Source organism: Oncorhynchus nerka, unplaced genomic scaffold (assembly GCF_034236695.1).
Source record: "Oncorhynchus nerka isolate Pitt River unplaced genomic scaffold, Oner_Uvic_2.0 unplaced_scaffold_1366, whole genome shotgun sequence".
Lineage (NCBI taxonomy): Eukaryota > Metazoa > Chordata > Actinopteri > Salmoniformes > Salmonidae > Oncorhynchus > Oncorhynchus nerka.
The window spans coordinates 96,593-117,003 of record NW_027039981.1 but is presented as its reverse complement, the minus strand read 5'-3'; the positions used below and the strand labels follow the sequence as shown (position 1 = coordinate 117,003).

General features: G+C 41.8%; 2 protein-coding genes across 2 annotated transcripts; both read left to right on the top strand.

Annotated features, from left to right (window-relative positions):
* The first annotated feature begins 1,888 nt into the window (after positions 1 to 1,888).
* Positions 1,889 to 7,016, top strand: LOC135568862 (apical junction molecule-like). The gene is made up of 3 exons (XM_065015643.1): positions 1,889 to 2,274; positions 4,408 to 5,772; positions 6,154 to 7,016. Exons 1-3 carry the CDS (start codon positions 2,089 to 2,091, stop codon positions 6,868 to 6,870), a joined length of 2,268 nt encoding a protein of 755 aa, XP_064871715.1. The 5' UTR covers positions 1,889 to 2,088; the 3' UTR covers positions 6,871 to 7,016.
* A 10,388-nt stretch (positions 7,017 to 17,404) lies between these two features.
* On the top strand, positions 17,405 to 19,602 carry LOC135568868 (uncharacterized). Its single transcript, XM_065015648.1, has 3 exons — positions 17,405 to 17,716; positions 18,594 to 19,456; positions 19,575 to 19,602. The coding sequence occupies exons 1-3, from the start codon at positions 17,603 to 17,605 to the stop codon at positions 19,600 to 19,602; spliced, it is 1,005 nt and encodes a 334-aa protein (XP_064871720.1). The 5' UTR covers positions 17,405 to 17,602.
* The last annotated feature ends 809 nt before the right edge of the window (positions 19,603 to 20,411 follow it).

Below are 20,411 nucleotides of genomic sequence, written 5' to 3'. Positions count from 1 at the left end.
TCAAATCAAATCAAAGTTTATTTGTCACGTGCGCTGAATACATCAGGTGTTGAGCTTGTGAAATGCTTACTTACATGCTCTAACCAATAGTGCAAGAAAGGTATTAGGTGAACAATAGGTAAGTAAAGAAATAAAACAACAGTAAAAAGACAGTGAAAAATAACAGTAGCGAGGCTATAAAAGTAGCAAGGCTACATACCTGTTAGTCAGGCTGATTGAGGTAGTATGTACATGTAGATATGATTAAAGTGACTGTGCATATATGATGAACAGTGAGTAGCAGTAGCGTACAAGAGGGGTTGGGGGGGGGGAGTTTCAAAGTTCTTGACATCTTCCTGATTGTCTGATCTTCATGTCTTAAAGTAATGATGGACTGTCATTTCCCTTCGCTGTTTTGAACTGTTCTTGCCATAATATGGACTTTTTTTTAAGTGTAAATATGATGAAAATTACAGGCCTCTCTCATCTTTTTAAGTGGGAGAACTTGCACAATTGGTGGCTGACTAAATACTTTTTTGCCCCACTGTATGTGTTATTTCATAGTTTGGATGTCTCACTATTATTCTACAATGTAGAAAAAAGGAGAAAAAAACCTTGAATGAGTAGGTGTGTCCAAACGTTTGACTGGTAAACATTGACATTAGTGGTAGGCTCAGATCAAACAAATAACCTAAGTAAACCTGGATGCTAGTTGTGATATCTAAAACATATTGACTTTGAATTAGTCAAAACACCTGTATTATGAATGGTCAACCATTTGATATGACGTAGAGCATTTTATTTGAATAAAAAATGTGGTTACATGGATTCAATGCAAATATCAGTTATGACTGTGCTGCATAGGCTAAAAAAGTGAATTGTTCCAGCATTTGACTACACATGAGAGCTTCTGTGGGTAGTCATGGCAATGAGGCCTTCATTGTGACATCACAAGATTCTGATTCTGGGAGGTTAGCTGTTGTACAGACAAACAGAACAGTGTAAAGGTACTGATTCAACTAACTACTGACAGATTATTAATGTCCTATTTCATTAGACAGAGAGAACACGTTGCTTACTGGAGAGGTAGGTTGTAATATAACTTACTGTATAACTATGTTTCTGTAGAATAACTACTTTTCAAATTACTTGTGTACTTACATGACCTTTTATTTAGGCCTAACATGCAATCATGGTGACAAGTGAAACTGTTGACGAGAGACAGTTTGTTTCAATCCAATTTTTGTGAGAAAATGGTTCATCCTGACACCTGAGATGACATGTTAGTTGTTGTAGTGAGCCAGGCTAATGGCAAATGCATTATATTGATGAAAGAAAACCCTCTCTCTGTGTTAATAACAACCATAATTGTAATCAATTATCTGAATAAATATGTACCAAAAGGGAAGGTTATGTAAAAAAACAAGTCGACCTACCTAATTTGTAGTTGCTAAATTGCTAATGAAAATCAGCTTTTCTTAAATGAATGGTCATCCATTTCAAATGGTTGAATTGATAGACCTCTTTACATGAAGGTGCACACAGGGGCACTCAAAGAGAAGACTGGAGTGTTTACCTCCTTGTTTTATACAATATATGAAACTGTACAATAAGTTAGGTCCTGCATTGATACAGAGTCATTTTCTACCCCAAACCTTTTTTGAATGATATGATATAAGTGATTAGTGTGTTTTGTGAAAACCAGGCCCAATATGGAGTGGGTGGGGTGGATAAGGCTCAGTAGTAACGTACAGAGAGAGACTGAAGTTTTATTTTTAAAGTCTGTGTTGTGCTTTGTCATCTCCAATGGCAACGCCTTGCATCACAATGATGATGTCATAAAGGATATTGTGCACATAATGATAGGAAAGGCAAAAATTTGATTGATTTGAACTTGGTCGAGTTTCCAGTAGCCAACTTTTTACTAGTAATTCAGATAGACTTATTGCGTAATCATCTCTGGATCAGGATTGTCATTTGCTTCATTGTAAGTAAATGGGGAAAAAATGTGTGCACATTGTAAAGAGATGCATTATTCTTTGGTGAGCAACACGCCACTTACTACAACGTTATGTATTTTCCAGAGTTATTGTTAGCTAGGAGGAAGACATGGAGGGTTCAACGCTGACACAGAGGAGGGCTGAGTGTCAGTTGAAGGAAAGGGAGATCCAGACAGACTACATGATGGAGCTGGGAGCCAGGTTGGCTCTGGTGAGACAGATCCAGAGGGAGCAGGAGAAGGAGATGAAGAGGATTTGGTTTGAGACGAGGAAAATGCCAAGCCTGATTGAGGAGGTAACAAGACCAACTTTGACAAAGTTGACTAGAGTTCTATTGAACAATATTGATTAAAGCAAATACATGTCAATATACGGGCAAAATGTGCGATATGCCATGAATTGTAAGCTAACTACATTTTGTCTGACATCTTTTCTTGTGTTGTATCGTGTCTGTCTCTCTGTTTGAGTATTGTTATGGACATAGTCCTCAGTTCTTATGGTTGTCTTAAATAAATAAAAATAACTAGACCAAGCGATCTCTCGTAGACCTTCATATCAGGATTATATGGGTTGTCCCACCTAGTTACCTTAAGTTGAATGCACTAACTGTAAGTCATTCTGGATAAAAGCATCTGATAGATGTCTAAAATGTCAAATGTTATGCTAGGTGTGGGGCATGTATTTTTACAATTAGTTGACCCATTGGCTAGAAGACCCAGGGTTGGTACAGACTGGTGCAGATCATCTGAGAGGACACTATATATATACAGTGCCTTTGGAAAGAATTCGGACACCTTGACTTTTTCTACCTTTTATTTTACGTAATAGCCTTATTTTAAAATGGATTGAATATATGCAAATTCTCAGCAACTACAAACAATACCCCATATTGACAAAGCAAATACAGGTTTTTAGAAATGTTGAAATACCTTTTTTACGTAAGTATTCAGACCCTTTGCTATGAGACTGTAAATTTGCTCATGTTCATCCTGTTTCCACTGATCATCCTTGAGATGTTTCTGCAACATGACTGGAATCCACCAGTTGTATTTTCAACTGATTGGACATGATTTGGAAAGGCACACACCTGTCTATATAAGGTCCCACAGTTGACAGTTCATGTCAGAGCAAACAACAAACCATGAGGTTGAAGGAATTCTCCGTAGAGCTCCGAAACAGGATTGTGTCGAGGCACAGATCTGGGGAAGGGTACAAAACCTCTCCTCGACATTGAAGGTCCCCAAGAACGCACTGTTCTCCATCATTCTTAAATGGAAGATGTTTGGAACCACCAAGACTCTTCCTAGAGCTGGCCGCCCAGCCAAACGGAGCAATCGGGGGAGAAGAGCCTTGGTCAGGGAGGTGACCAAGAACCAGATGGTGACTCTGACAGAGCTCGAGAGTTCCTCTGTGGAGATGGGAGAACCTTCCAGAAGGACAACCATCTCTGCAGCACTCCATCAATCAGGCCTTTAAGGTAGAGTGGCCAGATGGAAGCCACTCCTCAGTAGAAGGCACATGACAGCCTGCTTGGAGTTTGCCAAAAGGCACCTGAAGTCTCTCAGACCATGAGAAAAAAGATGCTCTGGTCTGATGAAATCAAGATTGAACTCTTTTGCCCCAATGCCAAGGGTCACATCTGGAGTAAATCTGCCACCACCCCTTCGGTGATACATGGTGGTGGCAGCATCATGCTGTGGGGATGTTTTTCAATGGCAGGGAATGGGAGACTAGTCAGGATCTAGGCAAAGATGAACAGAGCAAAGTACAGAGAGATCCTTGATGACAACTTGCTCCAGAACAATCAGGACCTCCGAGTGTGGTGAAGGGTAACCTTCCAACAGAACAATGACCCTATGTACATAGCCAAGACAACGCAGAAGTTTCTTCAGGACAAGTCTCTGAATGTCCTTTATTGGCCCATCCAGAGACTGGACTTGTACCTGATCGAACATCTCTGGAGAGACCGGAAAATTGCTGTGCAGAAAATCTCCCCATCCAACCTATCTTGGATTCTCCTAAGATTGGGAGAATTCCCCAAACACAAGATTTCCAAGCTTGTAGCGTAATACCCAAGAAGATTCTATTCTGTAATCACTGCCAAAGGTGCTTCAACAACGTACTGAGTAAAGGGTCTGAATACTTATGTAAATGTGATATTTCACATTTTATTTGTAATGAATTTGGAATAATTCTGTTTTTGCTTTGCCATTATGGGCTATTGTGTGTAGATTGATGAGGGGAAAAAAACAATTTATAAAATTTTTGAATTAGGTTGTAAGGTAACAAAATGTGGAAAAAGTGAAGGGGTCTGAATACTTTCCGAAGGCACTGTATATGTGATGTGTAAGTAAATAGCGTTGACTCATAAAGTATGTATGTCGTGAATGTGATCACTTTCAACATGTCTGTTTCTTTTCTCCCGCAGAATGTGAGAGATGTGACCAACCGTCCACTCACTGAGTTCATGGCTCCCTGTATTGACTCCCTCCCACCGCTGGCTTTCACCAATCGGAGGCCTATACCAACCATGTTACATCCCCCCTCTCCATTGGCCATACGCGCTCAGGATGCACAGCGGTTCATTGTATTTTCATACTTTGTCCCTGCTGAGTGCCCAGTTGCCACAGAGGCCACAGCAGATGTATCTACTGGTAAAAGAAAGGACTTATTGACAGATACACATCTTTCCTCAATGCTGCATCGATACCTGCCACACTTCTTTAATGATGACTCCATTCCACCACAGCAGACAGTAGAGGGAACCACTGAGCTCTCAGTTGCTCCAGTGGCAATATCTAATATAAAGGAAGAGGACAGATTCTATCCTTTCTCCCTCCCACCACTGGCTCAGCGGTTCGTTGGAAATTCATTCATTGTCCCAGAAACCTCCCAGCCTGCTGTTTCAGCCACAGAGTGCCGAGTTGCCAAAGAGGCCACTGCAGACACAGCCACTGTCAAGAGAGAGAACCGATGGGCAGCCAGAAGTCTTCCTTCAGTGCTGCCTCCATGCCTGCCACCAATCTTTGACGATGACTTCATGCCTCCAGAGCAGACAGTAGAGGATGCCTATGAGGTCTCAGGTGCTACAGAGAACACTTCAGGCACAGCTACTGTTGATGGAGTGGACAGATCAACAGCTAAATGCCCTGTCCCAATGCTGCCTCCAAGTCTGCCACCTGTCTTTGGCATTGACTACAAACTGCCAGAGGAGGCAGTAGAGGGAACCAACAAGTGTCCAGTCGCCAGTGAATCTGCCGCTTCCGTGTCCGCTGTCCTCCAAGAGGAGTTTTCAGCTGATAATAGTCTTCCTGCACCCGCAGCACTGCCTCTAAGGCTGCCCTGCAGCCACAGCATTGACCACAAACAGCTATGGGAGAAAGTTGAGGACAACACAGAGTTCTCAGTAGACAAAGAAGCAACTGTTGCCATTTACACTTGGGAAGATAAAAGTCCTTCAGTTCTGCCATGCATCCACAACAACAACGACCACCAACTACCAGAGGAGACAGTTGAGGACAACACAGAGTGCTCAGTTGACACAGAGGCAAGTGCAGTTGCATCCACTGTCAAGAGAGAGGAACTGACAGGTGATAAAAGCCCTGTCCGAGCAATTCCTCCAATCCTGGGATGCATCCATGACAAGGACCACAAGGAGCCAGAGCAGAAAGTGAAGGGCCCTAGTGAAGAGGTGGATCTCTGCCCTCACGCTCACCAGCTGGACCCAGATGTTAACTTAACTCTGGTAACCCGCAATGATGAACCCAGGACCTGGACCCTGGAAGAGGCAAAGGTAGGTGTCCTATTTTACACTACTACTTTACAGGTATGGGGGTCAGTTCCATTTCAATTCAAAGCATTGAAGATAATTGGAATTTTAGAGTTCTTCTTGAATTGACTGGAATTGACCCCAACCTTGCTGCTCTTTGCTCATAGTATGACACATCACCCCTCACTAGAGTTAACATTTGTATTACTTTTAGTATGGACCCAGGAAGAACATCTATGGGTATTTAAAAATATAATGGGAATACAAAAAAAACAAGGGACCTTAATTACTGTCCTCCAAATTGTGTGCCCCATGAGGTCATCATTGTATGTCGATCACTCAAATGTGTATTGAATGTGACACATTGGAACAATATTACATCTAGATTCAATGTCTTCCTGTCAGGATTATTGGATAGGCCTTGAAATTGAGAGTGAAGAGAGGAGTGTCAAGGAGGAGGTGAGACAGAGGGAGAGATTGAAGCGTGGGGCGGACTGTGCCCATTCCAAGAGCTCCAATGGGATGGCTTCATCAGAGATAGCAGAGACCATCCTTGGAAGAGTGGGCTTTCTGGTCATAAACCACATGCAGAAAATCCCATTTTTGAAGATGAAGGAAAAAGAGAAATATAAGAATCTGCATAAGAAGTTGAAAGATGACGAGAAAGAGAGAAAGGAGAAGAAAAACAAGGAGGAGGAGAACAAAAAGAGGGAGAAGAAAGAGATGAATGAGAGAGAGAAAGAGCAGAAGAAAGTCATAAAGGCTGAGAAAAAGAGGGAGAAGTTAGAACAGGAAAAGAGAGAGAAGGAAAGAAAAGAGAAGGAAAAGGCAGAGAAAAAGAGGTTAGAGGGGCTGATGAAGATACATAATGACATGATGAAAGACAGGATTAAGAAAGAGAAGAAGTGTTCTGAGGAGCTGAAAAAGAGAGAGAAAGCTCAAGCTGAGTTCTTGGAGATGGAGGGAAAGATTCAAGAAAAGGAGGAGAAGAAGAGAGAAAAGAGGAGGAAAGAGGAGAGGAAGAGACTAGAGAAGAAGAAAAAGAGGGAGCCAGCTGGAGGTGGAACTGAGAGGGTGAAAGAAGAGCAGGGAAAGGATGAAAGCTTGAAGATGGATGAGTAGACTGGGTATTAGAGAGAGAGAGCAGGGCGGGATACTGTATTTTTGCATGCAATGAAAAATGCAATAAAAAAATCTATAAAAAGGTTTACTCTCTGTTTGATTTTTGTCAAGGCATACTGTATAACACAGTATAAACACACAATGTTTACATTTCACAAATCTGGGGAGTGTTGCACTGTTAAAATGTTGAATTCCAAATCTACCTGATGGAGCGGAGCTGTGCTGAGATGAGGAGGACGGAAAGGGAGGGGGAGTAGATGGCGGGTAGAGCGGAGTTTGTTAGAGAGGGAAATTGATAGAGGGGAATACGATCGAGAGGAATATGATAGAGAGGAATATCCTAGAGAGAAATATGATAGGGAATATGATGAAGGGAAGATGATAGAGAGGAATATGATAGAGTGGAATACGATAGAGAGGAATATGATAGAGAGGAATATCATAGAGAGAAATATGATAGAGGGGAATATGATGAAGGGAAGATGATAGAGAGGAATATGATAGAGTGGAATACGATAGAGAGGAATATGATAGTGGAATACGATAGAGAGGAATATGATAGAGAGGAATATGATAGAGTGGAATATGATAGAGTGGAATACGATAGAGAGGAATATGATAGAGTGGAATACGATAGAGAGGAATATCATAGAGAGGAATATGATAGAGGGGAATATGATACATCATAAATCTGATAGAGGGGAATATGATATATAATAAATATGATAGAGGGTAAAATGATATATAATAAATATGATAGAGGGTAATATGATAGAGGGGAATATGATATATAATAAATCTGATAGAGGGGAATATGATATATAATAAATATGATAGAGGGGAATATGATATATAATACATCTGATAGAGGGGAATATGATATATAATAAATATGATAGAGGGGAATATGATAGAGGGGAATATGATATATAATAAATCTGATATATAATAAATCTGATAGAGGGGAATATGATATATAATAACTTTGATAGAGGGTAATATGATAGAGGGGAATATGATATATAATAAATATGATAGAGGGGAATATGATATATAATAAATCTGATAGAGGGGAATATGATATATAATAAATCTGATAGAGGGTAATATGATATATAATAAATATGATATATAATAAATCTGATATATAATAAATCTGAAAGGGGAATATGATATATAATACATCTGATAGAGGGGAATATGATATATAATAAATCTGATAGAGGGGAATATGATATATAATAAATATGATAGAGGGTAATATGATATATAATAAATATGATATATAACAAATATGATAGAGGGGAATATGATATATAATTAATCTGATAGAGGGTAATATGATATTTAAGGAATATGATAGACAGGAATATGATAGAGATTGAAATGATAGAGGGAATATGTGTCACTCCTGCTACCTATCTTCCCCCCTGTCTGTCGAGGGCGCCAAGATCCCCAGCATTGATCGCTTCTGTCATCATCATTACTCACACCTGCCTTCACCCATCTTGCGGGTCAGCGATTATTGTTCTCACCTGGACTCAATCACCTCTGTCATTACCTTCCACACTTCTGTATCTGTCGGGTTCCCCTCTCTGTTCCCTGTTTTTGCATTGAAAGTCATCTGTCCTTGTTTACCAGTGTGCTGAAGCATGTTCCTGTCTTGTTCTATGTCTGTTCACAATTAAATATTTGACTCCCCGTACCTGCTTCTCGTCTCCGGCATCGGTCCTTAAATTATGATAGAGATGAACATGATAAAGAGGGATACTGTAGAGTATATGGGTTTTGTCCAACATGTCTCTGGACCCACTCACTGTCACAGTCATACTCTGGACTTGGTTTTGTCCCATGGAATAAATGTTGTGGATCTTAATGTTTTTCCTCATAATCCTGGACTATATTACCACCATTTTATTACGTTTGCAATTGCAACAAATAATCTGCTCAGACCCCAACCAAGGAACATCAAAAGTCATGCTATAAATTCACAGACAACACAAAGATTCCTTGATGTCCTTCCAGATTCCCTCTGTCTACCCAAGGATGCCAGAGGACACAAATCAGTTAACCACCTAACTGAGGAACTCAATTTAACCTTGCGCAATACCCTAGATGCAGTTGCACCCCTAAAAACTAAAAACATTTCTCATAAGAAACTAGCTCCCTGGTACACAGAAAATACCCAAGCTCTGAAGCAAGCTTCCAGAAAATTGGAACGGAAATGGCACCACACCAAAGTGGAAGTCTTCCGACTAGCTTGGAAAGACAGTACCGTGCAGTACCGAAGAGCCCTTACTGCTGCTCGATCATCCTATTTTACTAACTTATTTGAGGAAAATAAGAACAATCCGACATTCCTTTTTGATACTGTCGCAAAGCTAACTAAAAAGCAGCATTCCCCAAGAGAGGATGGCTTTCACTTCCAGCAGTGATAAATTCATGAACTTCTTTGAGGAAAAGATCAAGATTATTAGAAAGCTAATTACGTACTCTTTACATCTACGTATTCCTTCAAAGCTCAGTTGTCCTGAGTCTGCACAACTCTGCCAGGACCTAGGATCAAGAGAGACGCTCAAGTGTTTTAGTACTATATCTCTTGACACAATGATTAAAATAATCATGGCCTCTAAACCTTCAAGCTGCATACTGGACCCTATTCCAACTAAACTACTGAAAGAGCTGCTTCCTGTGCTTGGCCCTCCTATGTTGAACATAATAAACGGCTCTCTATCCACCGGATTTGTACCAAACTCACTAAAAGTGGCAGTAATAAAGCCTCTCTTGAAAAAGCCAAACCTTGACCCAGAAAATATAAAAAACTATCGGCCTATATCGAATCTTCCATTCCTCTCAAAAATTTTAGAAAAGGCTGTTGAGCAGCAACTCACTGTCTTCCTGAAGACAAACAATGTATACAAAATGCTTCCGTCTGGTTTTAGACCCCATCATAGCACTGAGACTGCACTTGTGAAGGTGGTAAATGACCTTTTAATGGCATCAGACCGAGGCTCTGCATCTGTCCTCGTGCTCCTAGACCTTAGTGCTGCTTTTGATACCATCGATCACCAAATTATTTTGGAGAGATCGGAAACCCAAATTGGTCTACACGGACAAGTTCTGGCCTGGTTTAGATCTTATCTGTCGGAAAGATATCAGTTTGTCTCTGTGAATGGTTTGTCCTCTGACAAATCAACTGTAAATTTCGGTGTTCCTCAAGGTTCCGTTTTAGGACCACTATTGTTTTCACTATATATTTGACCTCTTGGGGATGTCATTCGAGAACATAATGTTAACTTTCACTGCTATGCGGATGACACACAGCTGTACATTTCAATGAAACATGGTGAAGCCCCAAAATTGCCCTCGCTTGAAGCATGTGTTTCAGACATAAGGAAGTGGATGGCTGCAAACGTTCGACTTTTAAACTCAGACAAAACAGAGATGCTTGTTCTAGGTCCCAAGAAACAAAGAGATCTTCTGTTGAATCTGACAATTAATCTTAATGATTGTACAGTAGTCTCAAATAAAACTGGGAAGGACCTCGGCGTTACTCTGGACCCTGATCTCTCTTTTGAAGAACATATCAATACCATTTCAAGGACAGCTTTTTTTCCATCTACGTAACTTTGCAAAAATCAGAAACTTTCTGTCCAAAAATGATGCAGAAAAATTCATCCATGCTTTTGTCACTTCTAGGTTAGACTACTGCAATGCTCTACTTTCCAGCTACCCGGATAAAGCACAAAATAAACTTCAGTTAGTGCTAAATACAGCTGCTAGAATCCTGACTAGAACCCAAAAATGTAATCATATTACTCCAGTGCTAGCCTCCCTACACTGGCTTCTTGTCAAGGCAAGGGCTGATTTCAAGGTTTTACTGCTAACCTACAAAGCATTACATAGGCTTGCTCCTACCTATCTCTCTGATTTGGTCCTGCCGTACATACCTACACGTACGCTACGGTCACAAGACGCAGGCCTCCTAATTGTCCCTAGAATTTCTAAGCAAACAGCTGGAGGCAGGGCTTTCTCCTATAGAGTTCCATTTTTATGGAATGGTCTGCCTACCCATGTAAGAGACGCAAACTCGGTCTCAACCTTTAAGTCTTTACTGAGACTCATCTCTTCATTGGGTCATATGATTGAGGCTCTGGAGCAACGAACCGCCCTTGCTGTCTCTGCCTGGTCGGTTCCCCTCTTTCCACTGGGATTCTCTGCCTCTAACCCTATTACAGGGGCTGAGTCACTGGCTTACTGGGGCTCTTCCATGCCGTCCCTAGGAGGGGTGCGTCACTTGAGTGGGTTGAGTCACTGATGTGATCTTCCTGTCTGGGTTGGCGCTCCCCCTTGGGTTTTGCCGTGGCGGAGATCTTTGTGGGCTATACTCGGCCTTGTCTCAGGATGGTAAGTTGGTGGATGAAGATATCCCTCTAGTGGTGTGGGGGCTGTGCTTTGGCAAAGTGGGTGGGGTTATATCCTTCCTGTTTTCCTGAAGAATTTTGCACGCCCAATTTTTCCGTTTTTGTTTGTTAAAAAAGTTTGAAATATCCAATAAATGTTGTTCCACTTCATGATTGTGTCCCACTTGTTGTTGATTCTTCACAAAAAAATACAGTTTTATATATTTATGTTTGAAGCCTGAAATGTGGCAAAAGGTCGCAAAGTTCAAAGGGGCCGAATACTTTCGCAAGGCACTGTACATATAGGGAGAAACATAATACTGTACCACAAGAGAAAGATACACTTAGAGTGCATTTGCCATTCTGGTAAAATGCATTGTCTATTGTATAGGACAGGAAGCCAAAGTAAGGCCATGAGAGCATAGGACAGCTGGACATACCAAGGTCAGAGGAACATACAAAGGAGGGGGTCAGCCAAATGACCAACGGATGGACTATAGACATAGGGCATATATTTTTAGGACATGAAGAGAAGAGACACATAGTCTACTAGTCCTAATAAGGACAGACATACCAAAGACCACACCAAGCTGAACTTAAGGGGACCATAGGATAAGATGGGCATGTATTATTTTTGGGACATGAAGAGGTCCTGTCACCATTATAACTTGACTGAAAGCAGATATGGCGTTATTGGGCGTGAACAAGCAGGAAGCACAGATTGAAAGATAATGGTGGCAGATGGACTGAGGGAAGTAACTTAATTTGCATGTGAGATGGACTCATATGTTGTATGTGTATAAATCAGAGCCAGTGCTCTGGAAAAGGGTGTGTTCCGCGGACCATCTAGGCTTCTGATATGTTTGTATTAAAAGCCTATATTGAATTCACAAGTTCTTGTAAGTGTTAAATTTTGTTACGATTCTCCACGACACATGCCAACAAAACCACTACACAATACAACAATAAACAATACATTAATTGCACTATAACGGTGAAAGATGGTGCCCACATACCGTTAGAACCTACATAAAGCTGTCCCAACAGCAGAGTCCCAACATCAGTACCACTGCTGCACCTGGCTATCAGCAAAGCCTTGTCTGGTAGTGGAATAGTTCATTCATTCGGTGAGGCACATGGTCTGCTAACAGCTTACTTTCTTAGCTACAGTATATATATCTCTCTGCCATATTACGTCATTTATGTAGCAGCATACAATACATTTTTGGACTCACCTTGTTGTGCTGTGCTCACTTGAACAGGAAGGTGGCACGGCTGTCCATCTTGGGAAAATTTTGTCATCATACTTTGTTATCAAAGTTTGGCATCCTCTGGATTCATGGTGCTTTCAAGAGAACTGGAAACTCAACAACAACAAAAAGCTTGAATCATGATGACGACAGTGATCTTCAGGTCGTAGCTCTAGAATGAGGCCTGAGTTCCGATTGTACAATTCTGAGCTGGATGAAAGTTCAAAACGTATTATCCCAGTCGTAGCTCATTTTTCCCGAGTTCCCAGATGTCTTGAACTTACTAAAGTCAGATTTTGCAGTTCCCGAGTTAACAGTTGTTTTGAGCGCGGCACAAATAATGCTTCATTGACAGCATGGCCAATGTTGAATGTTTATGATTTTAAACTAGGAAAAGAGATCCTTAATCTTAGACTTGGGACTACACAGCCACTCCAGTGAATAGCAGGCTAATGATTGCATTGCAATGCTTGCAGTTAGCCACTGATTCCTTCCAAACCACTCATTGTTGAGTTTGCGATATCCAACTGAATGTTTATGTCCAATGGCCAATGAGCACCGATACATTTTATCTATAATTAACAAATCAAAATATATTATATATTTGAGATTCTTCGAAGTTGCCACCCGTTGCCTTGATGTCAGCTTTGTACACTTTTGGCGATCTCTCAACCAGCTTCACCTGGAATGTTTTTCCAACAGTCTTGAAGGAGTTCCCACGTATGCTGAGCACTTGTTGGCTGCTTTTCCTTCACTCTGCGGTCAAACTCATCCCAAACCATCTCAATTGGGTTGAGGTCAGGTGATTGTGGAGGCCAGGTCATCTGATGCAGCACTCATCACTCTCCTTCTTGTTCAAATAGCCCTTACACAGCCTGGAGGTGTGTTGGGTCATTGTCCTGTTGAAAACAAATGAGAGTTCCACTAAGTGCAAACCAGATGGGATGGCGGATCGCTGCAGAATGCTGTGGTAGCTGCGCCGGTTAAGTGTGCTTGAATTCTAAATAACTCCCAGACAGTGTCACCAGCAAAGCACCTCCATACCATCACACCTCCTCCATGCTTCACGCTGGGAACTACATATGCGGAGATCATCCATTCACCTAATCTGCATCTCACAAAGACACAGCGGTTGGAACCAAAATCTCAAAGTTGGACTGATCAGACAAATGGACAGATTTCCACTGGTCTAATGTCTATTGCTTGTGTTTCTAGGCCCAAGCAAGTCTCTTCTTAACATTGGTGTCCTTTAGTAGTGGTTTCTTTGCAGAAATTCGACCATGAAGGACTGATTCATGCAGTCTCCTCTGAACAGTTGATGTTGAGATGTGTCTGTTACTTGAACTCTGTAAAGCATTTCTTTGGAATGCAATTTATGAGGCTGGTAACTCTAATGAACGTATCCTCTGCAACAGAGGTAACTCTGGGTCTTCCTTTCCTGTGGCGGTCCTCATGAGAGCCAGTTTCATCATAGCGCTTGAGGGTTCTTCAAATCAAAGTTTATTTGTCACGTGCGCTGAATAGAACAGGTGTAGAGCTTGTGAAATGCTTACTTACAGGCTCTAACCAATAGTGCAAGAAAGGTATTAGGTGAACAATAGGTAAGTAAAGAAATAAAACAACAGTAAAAAGACAGTGAAAAATAACAGTAGCGAGGCTATAAAAGTAGTGAGGCTACATACCTGTTAGTCAGGCTGATTGAGGTAGTATGTACATGTAGATATGATTAAAGTGACTGTGCATATATGATAAACACAGAGTAGCAGCAGCGTACAAGAGGGGTTGGGGGGGAACTTTCAAAGTTCTTGACATTTTCCTGATTGTCTGATCTTCATGTCTTAAAGTAATGATGAACTGTCATTTCTCTTTGCTGTTTTGAACTGTTCTTGCCATAATATGGACTTTTTTTTCCCAAAATGTAGCGATCTTCTGTATACAACCTCTAACTTGTCACAACACTATTTATTGTCTCAAACGCATTAAGAAGGAATGAAATTCCTCAAATGAACTTTTAGCAAGGCACACCTGTTTATTAAAATTCATTCCAGATGACCACCTCATGAAGCTGGTTAAGAGAATACCAAGAGTGTGTAAAGCTGTTATCAAGGCAAAGGGTGGCTACTTTGAAGAATCTTGAATATAAAACATACTTTCATTTGTTTAACACTTTTTTCTTACTACATGATTCCATATGTGTTATTTCATAATTTTGATGTCTTCACTATTATTCTACAATGTAGAAAAAAAGAGAAAAAAACCTTGAATGAGTAGGTGTGTCCAAACGTTTGACTGGTAAACATTGACATTAGTGGTAGGCTGAGATCAAACAAATAACCTAAGTAAACCTGGATGCTAGTTGTGATATCTATAACATATTGACTTTGAATTAGTCAAAACACCTGTATTATGAATGGTCAACCATTTGATATGAGGTAGAGCATTTTATTTGAATAAAAAATGTGGTTACATGGATTCAATGCAAATATCAGTTATGACTGTGCTGCATAGGCTAAAACAAGTGAATTGTTCCAGCATTTGACTACACATGAGAGCTTCTGTGGGTAGTCATGGCAATGAGGCCTTCATTGTGACATCACAAGATTCTGATTCTGGGAGGTTAGCTGTTGTACAGACAAACAGAACAGTGTAAAGGTACTGATTCAACTAACTACTGACAGATTATTAATGTCCTATTTCATTAGAGAGAGAGAACATGCTGCTTACTGGAGAGGTAGGTTGTAATATAACTTACTGTATAACTATGTTTCTGTAGAATAACTACTTTTCAAACCACTTGTGCACTTACATGACCTTTTATTTAGGCCTAACATGCAATCATGGTGACAAGTGAAACTGTTGACGAGAGACAGTTTGTTTGAATCCAATTTTTGTGAGAAAATGGTTCATCCTGACACCTGAGATGACATGTTAGTTGTTGTAGTGAGCCAGGCTAATGGCAAATGCATTATATTGATGAAAGAAAACCCTCTCTCTGTGTTAATAACAACTGATATTGTAATCAATTATCTGAATAAATATGTACCAAAAGGGAAGGTTATGTAAAAGAACAAGTCGACCTCCCTAATTTGTAGTTGCTAAATTGCTAATGAAAATCAGCTTTTCTTAAATGAATGGTCATCCATTTCAAATGGTTGAATTGATAGACCTCTTTACATGAAGGTGCACACAGGGGCACTCAAAGAGAAGACTGGATTGTTTACCTCCTTGTTTTATACAATATATGAAACTGTACAATAAGTTAGGTCCTGCATGGATACAGAGTCATTTTACATTTACATTTACATTTAAGTCATTTAGCAGACGCTCTTATCCAGAGCGACTTACAAATTGGTGCATTCACCTTATGACATCCAGTGGAACAGTAGTGCATCTAAATCTTTTAAGGGGGGGTGAGAGGGATTACTTTATCCTATCCTAGGTATTCCTTAGAGAGGTGGGGTTTCAGGTGTCTCCGGAAGGTGGTGATTGACTCCGCTGTCCTGGCGTCGTGAGGGAGTTTGTTCCACCATTGGGGGGCCAGAGCAGCGAACAGTTTTGACTGGGCTGCGCGGGAACTGTACTTCCTCAGTGGTAGGGAGGCGAGCAGGCCAGAGGTGGATGAACGCAGTGCCCTTGTTTGGGTGTAGGGCCTGATCAGAGCCTGGAGGTACTGAGGTGCCGTTCCCCTCACAGCTCCGTAGGCAAGCACCATGGTCTTGTAGCGGATGCGAGCTTCAACTGGAAGCCAGTGGAGAGAGCGGAGGAGCGGGGTGGCGTGAGAGAACTTGGGAAGGTTGAACACCAGACGGGCTGCGGCGTTCTGGATGAGTTGTAGGGGTTTAATGGCACAGGCAGGGAGCCCAGCCAACAGCGAGTTGCAGTAATCCAGACGGGAGATGACGAGTGCCTGGATTAGGACCTGCGCCGCTTCCTGTGTGAGGCAGGGTCGTACTCTGCGGATGTTGTAGAGCATGAACCTACAGGAACGGGCCACCGCCTTGATGTTAGTTGAGAACGACAGGGTGTTGTCCAGGATCACGCCAAGGTTCTTAGCGCTCTGGGAGGAGGACACAACGGAGCCGTCAACCGTGATGGCGAGATCATGGAACGGGCAGTCCTTCCCCGGGAGGAAGAGCAGCTCCGTCTTGCCGAGGTTCAGCTTGAGGTGGTGATCCGTCATCCACACTGATATGTCTGCCAGACATGCAGAGATGCGATTCACCACCTGGTCATCAGAAGGGGGAAAGGAGAAGATTAATTGTGTGTCGTCTGCATAGCAATGATAGGAGAGACCATGTGAGGTTATGACAGAGCCAAGTGACTTGGTGTATAGCGAGAATAGGAGAGGGCCTAGAACAGAGCCCTGGGGGACACCAGTGGTGAGAGCACGTGGTGTGGAGACGGATTCTCGCCACGCCACCTGGTAGGAGCGACCTGTCAGGTAGAACGCAATCCAAGCGTGGGCCGCGCCGGAGATGCCCAACTCGGAGAGGGTGGAGAGGAGGATCTGATGGTTCACAGTATCGAAGGCAGCCGATAGGTCTAGAAGGACCTTTTTTGAATGATATGATATAAGTGATTAGTGTGTTTTGTGAAAACCAGGCCCAATATGGAGTGGGGGGGGTGCGGGGGTGGATAAGGCTCAGTAGTAACGTACAGAGAGAGACTGAAGTTTTCTTTTTAAAGTCTGTGTTGTGCTTTGTCATCTCCAATGGCAACGCCTTGCATCACAATGAAGATGTCATAAAGGATATTGTGCACATAATGATAGGAAAGGCAGAAATTTGATTCATTTGAACTTGGTCGAGTTTCCATTAGCCAACTTTTTACTAGTAATTCAGATAGACTTATTGCGTAATCATCTCTGGATCAGGATTGTCACTTGCTTCATTGTAAGTAAATGGGAAGAAAATGTGTGCACATTGTAAAGAGATGCATTATTCTTTGGTGAGCAACACGCCACTTACTACAACGTTATGTATTTTCCAGAGTTATTGTTAGCTATGAGGAAGACATTCAACGCTGACACAGAGGAGGGCTGAGTGTCAGTTGAAGGAAAGGGAGATCTAGACAGACTACATGATGGAGCTGGGAGCCAGGTTGGCTCTGGTGAGACAGATCCAGAGGGAGCAGGAGAAGGAGATGAAGAGGATTTGGTTTGAGACGAGGAAAATGCCAAGCCTGATTGAGGAGGTAACAAGACCAACTTTGACAAAGTTGACTAGAGTTCTATTGAACAATATTGATTAAAGCAAATTACATGTCAATATACGGGCAAAATGTGCGATATGCCATGAATTGTAAGCTAACAATATTTTGTTTGACATCTTTTCTTGTGTTGTATTGTGTCTGTCTCTCTGTTTGAGTATTGTTATGGACATAGTCCTCAGTTCTTATGGTTGTCTTAAATAAATAAAAATAACTAAACCAAGCGATCTCTCGTAGACCTTCATATCAGGATTATATGGTTGTCCCATCTAGTTACCTTAAGTTGAATGCACTAACTGTAAGTCATTCTGGATAAAAGCATCTGATAGATGTCTAAAATGTCAAATGTTATGCTGGGTGTGGGGCATGTATTTTTACAATTAGTTGACCCATTGGCTAGAAGACCCAGGGTTGGTACAGACTGGTGCAGAGCATCTGAGAGGACATTAGATATATACAGTGCCTTTGGAAAGAATTCGGACACCTTGACTTTTTCTACCTTTTATTTTACGTAATAGCCTTATTTTGAAATTGATTGAATATATGCAAATTGTTAGCAACTACAAACAATACCCCATATTGACAAAGCAAATACAGGTTTTTAGAAATGTTGAAATACCTTTTTACATAAGTATTCAGACCCTTTGCTATGAGACTGGAAATTGAGCTCATGTGGGAAAAAACTATTTATTACATTTTTGAATTAGGCTGTAAGGTAACAAAATGTGGAAAAAGTGAAGGGGTCTGAATACTTTCCCGAAGGCACTGTATATGTGATGTGTAAGTAAATAGCGTTGACTCATAAAGTATGTATGTCGTGAATGTGATCACTTTCAACATGTCTGTTTCTTTTCTCCCGCAGAATGTGAGAGATGTGACCAACCGTCCACTCACTGAGTTCATGGCTCCCTATATTGACTCCCTCCCACCGCTGGCTTTCACCAATCGGAGGCCTATACCAACCATGTTACATCCCCCCTCTCCATTGGCCATACGCGCTCAGGATGCACAGCGGTTTATTGTATTTTCATACTTTGTCCCTGCTGAGTGCCCAGTTGCCACAGAGGCCACAGCAGATGTATCTACTGGTAAAAGAGAGGACTTATTGACAGATACACATCTTTCCTCAATGCTGCATCGATACCTGCCACACTTCTTGAATGATGACTCCATTCCACCACAGCAGACAGTAGAGGGAACCACTGAGCTCTCAGTTGCTCCAGTAGCAATATCTAATATAAAGGAAGAGGACAGATTCTATACTTTCTCCCTCCCACCACTGGCTCAGCGGTTCTTTGGCAATTCATTCAGAAGTCTTCCTTCAGTGCTGCCTCCATGCCTGCCACCAATCTTTGACGATGACTTCATGCCTCCAGAGCAGACAGTAGAGGATGCCTATGAGGTCTCAGGTGCTACAGAGAACACTTCAGGCACAGCTACTGTTGATGGAGTGGACAGATCAACAGCTAAATGCCCTGTCCCAATGCTGCCTCCAAGTCTGCCACCTGTCTTTGGCATTGACTACAAACTGCCAGAGGAGGCAGTAGAGGGAACCAACAAGTGTCCAGTCGCCAGTGAATCTGCCGCTTCCGTGTCCGCTGTCCTCCAAGAGGAGTTTTCAGCTGATAAGAGTCTTCCTGCACCCGCAGCACTGCCTCTAAGGCTGCCCTGCACCCACAGCATTGACCACAAACAGCTATGGGAGAAAGTTGAGGACAACACAGAGTGCTCAATTGACACCGAGGCAAGTGCAGTTGCACCCACTGTCAAGAGAGAGGAACTGACAGGTGATAAAAGCCCTGTCCGAGAAATTCCTCCAATCCTGGGATGCATCCATGACAAGGACCACAAGGAGCCAGAGCAGAAAGTGAAAGGCCCTAGTGAAGAGGTGGATCTCTGCCCTCACACTCACCAGCTGGACCCAGATGTTAACTTAACTCTGGCAACCCGCAATGATGAACCCAGGACCTGGACCCTGGAAGAGGCAAAGGTAGATGTCCTATTTTACACTACTACTTTACAGGTATGGGGGTCAGTTCCATTTCAATTCAAAGCATTGAAGAGAATTGGAATTTTAGAGTTCTTCTTGAATTGACTGGAATTGACCCCAACCTTGCTGCTCTTTGCTCATAGTATGAAACATCACCCCTCACTAGAGTTAACATTTGTATTACTTTTAGTATGAACCCAGGAAGAACATCTATGGGTATTGTAAAATATAATGGGAATACAAAAAAAACAAGGGACCTTAATTACTGTCCTCCAAATTGTGTGCCCCATGAGGTCATCATTGTATGTCGATCACTCAAATGTGTATTGAATGTGACACATTGGAACAATATTACATCTAGAGTCAATGTCTTCCTGTCAGGATTATTGGATAGGCCTTGAAATTGAGAGTGAAGAGAGGAGCGTCAAGGAGGAGGTGAGACAGAGGGAGGGATTGAAGCGTGAGGCGGACTGTGCCCATTCCAAGAGCTCCAATGGGACGGTTTCATCAGAGAGAGCAGAGACCATCCTTGGAAGAGTGGGCTTTCTGGTCATGAACCACAAGCAGAAAATCCCATTTTTGAAGATGAAGGAAAAAGAGAAAAATAAGAATCTGCATAAGAAGTTGAAAGATGAAGAGAAAGAGAGAAAGGAGAAGAAAAACAAGGAGGAGGAGAACAAAAGAGGGAGA

What these genes read in the sequence shown, in the direction of transcription:
- LOC135568862 (XM_065015643.1), top strand. Translation starts at nt 2,089, where the DNA reads ATGGAGGGTTCAACGCTGACACAGAGGAGGGCTGAGTGTCAGTTGAAG. An exon ending in TGCCAAGCCTGATTGAGGAG is followed by an intron (nt 2,275 to 4,407) that starts GTAACAAGACCA and finishes TTTCTCCCGCAG; the next exon opens with AATGTGAGAGATGTGACCAA. An exon ending in GGACCCTGGAAGAGGCAAAG is followed by an intron (nt 5,773 to 6,153) that starts GTAGGTGTCCTA and finishes TCTTCCTGTCAG; the next exon opens with GATTATTGGATAGGCCTTGA.
- LOC135568868 (XM_065015648.1), top strand. Translation starts at nt 17,603, where the DNA reads ATGATGGAGCTGGGAGCCAGGTTGGCTCTGGTGAGACAGATCCAGAGG. An exon ending in TGCCAAGCCTGATTGAGGAG is followed by an intron (nt 17,717 to 18,593) that starts GTAACAAGACCA and finishes TTTCTCCCGCAG; the next exon opens with AATGTGAGAGATGTGACCAA. An exon ending in AAAGTTGAGGACAACACAGA is followed by an intron (nt 19,457 to 19,574) that starts GTGCTCAATTGA and finishes ATCCATGACAAG; the next exon opens with GACCACAAGGAGCCAGAGCA.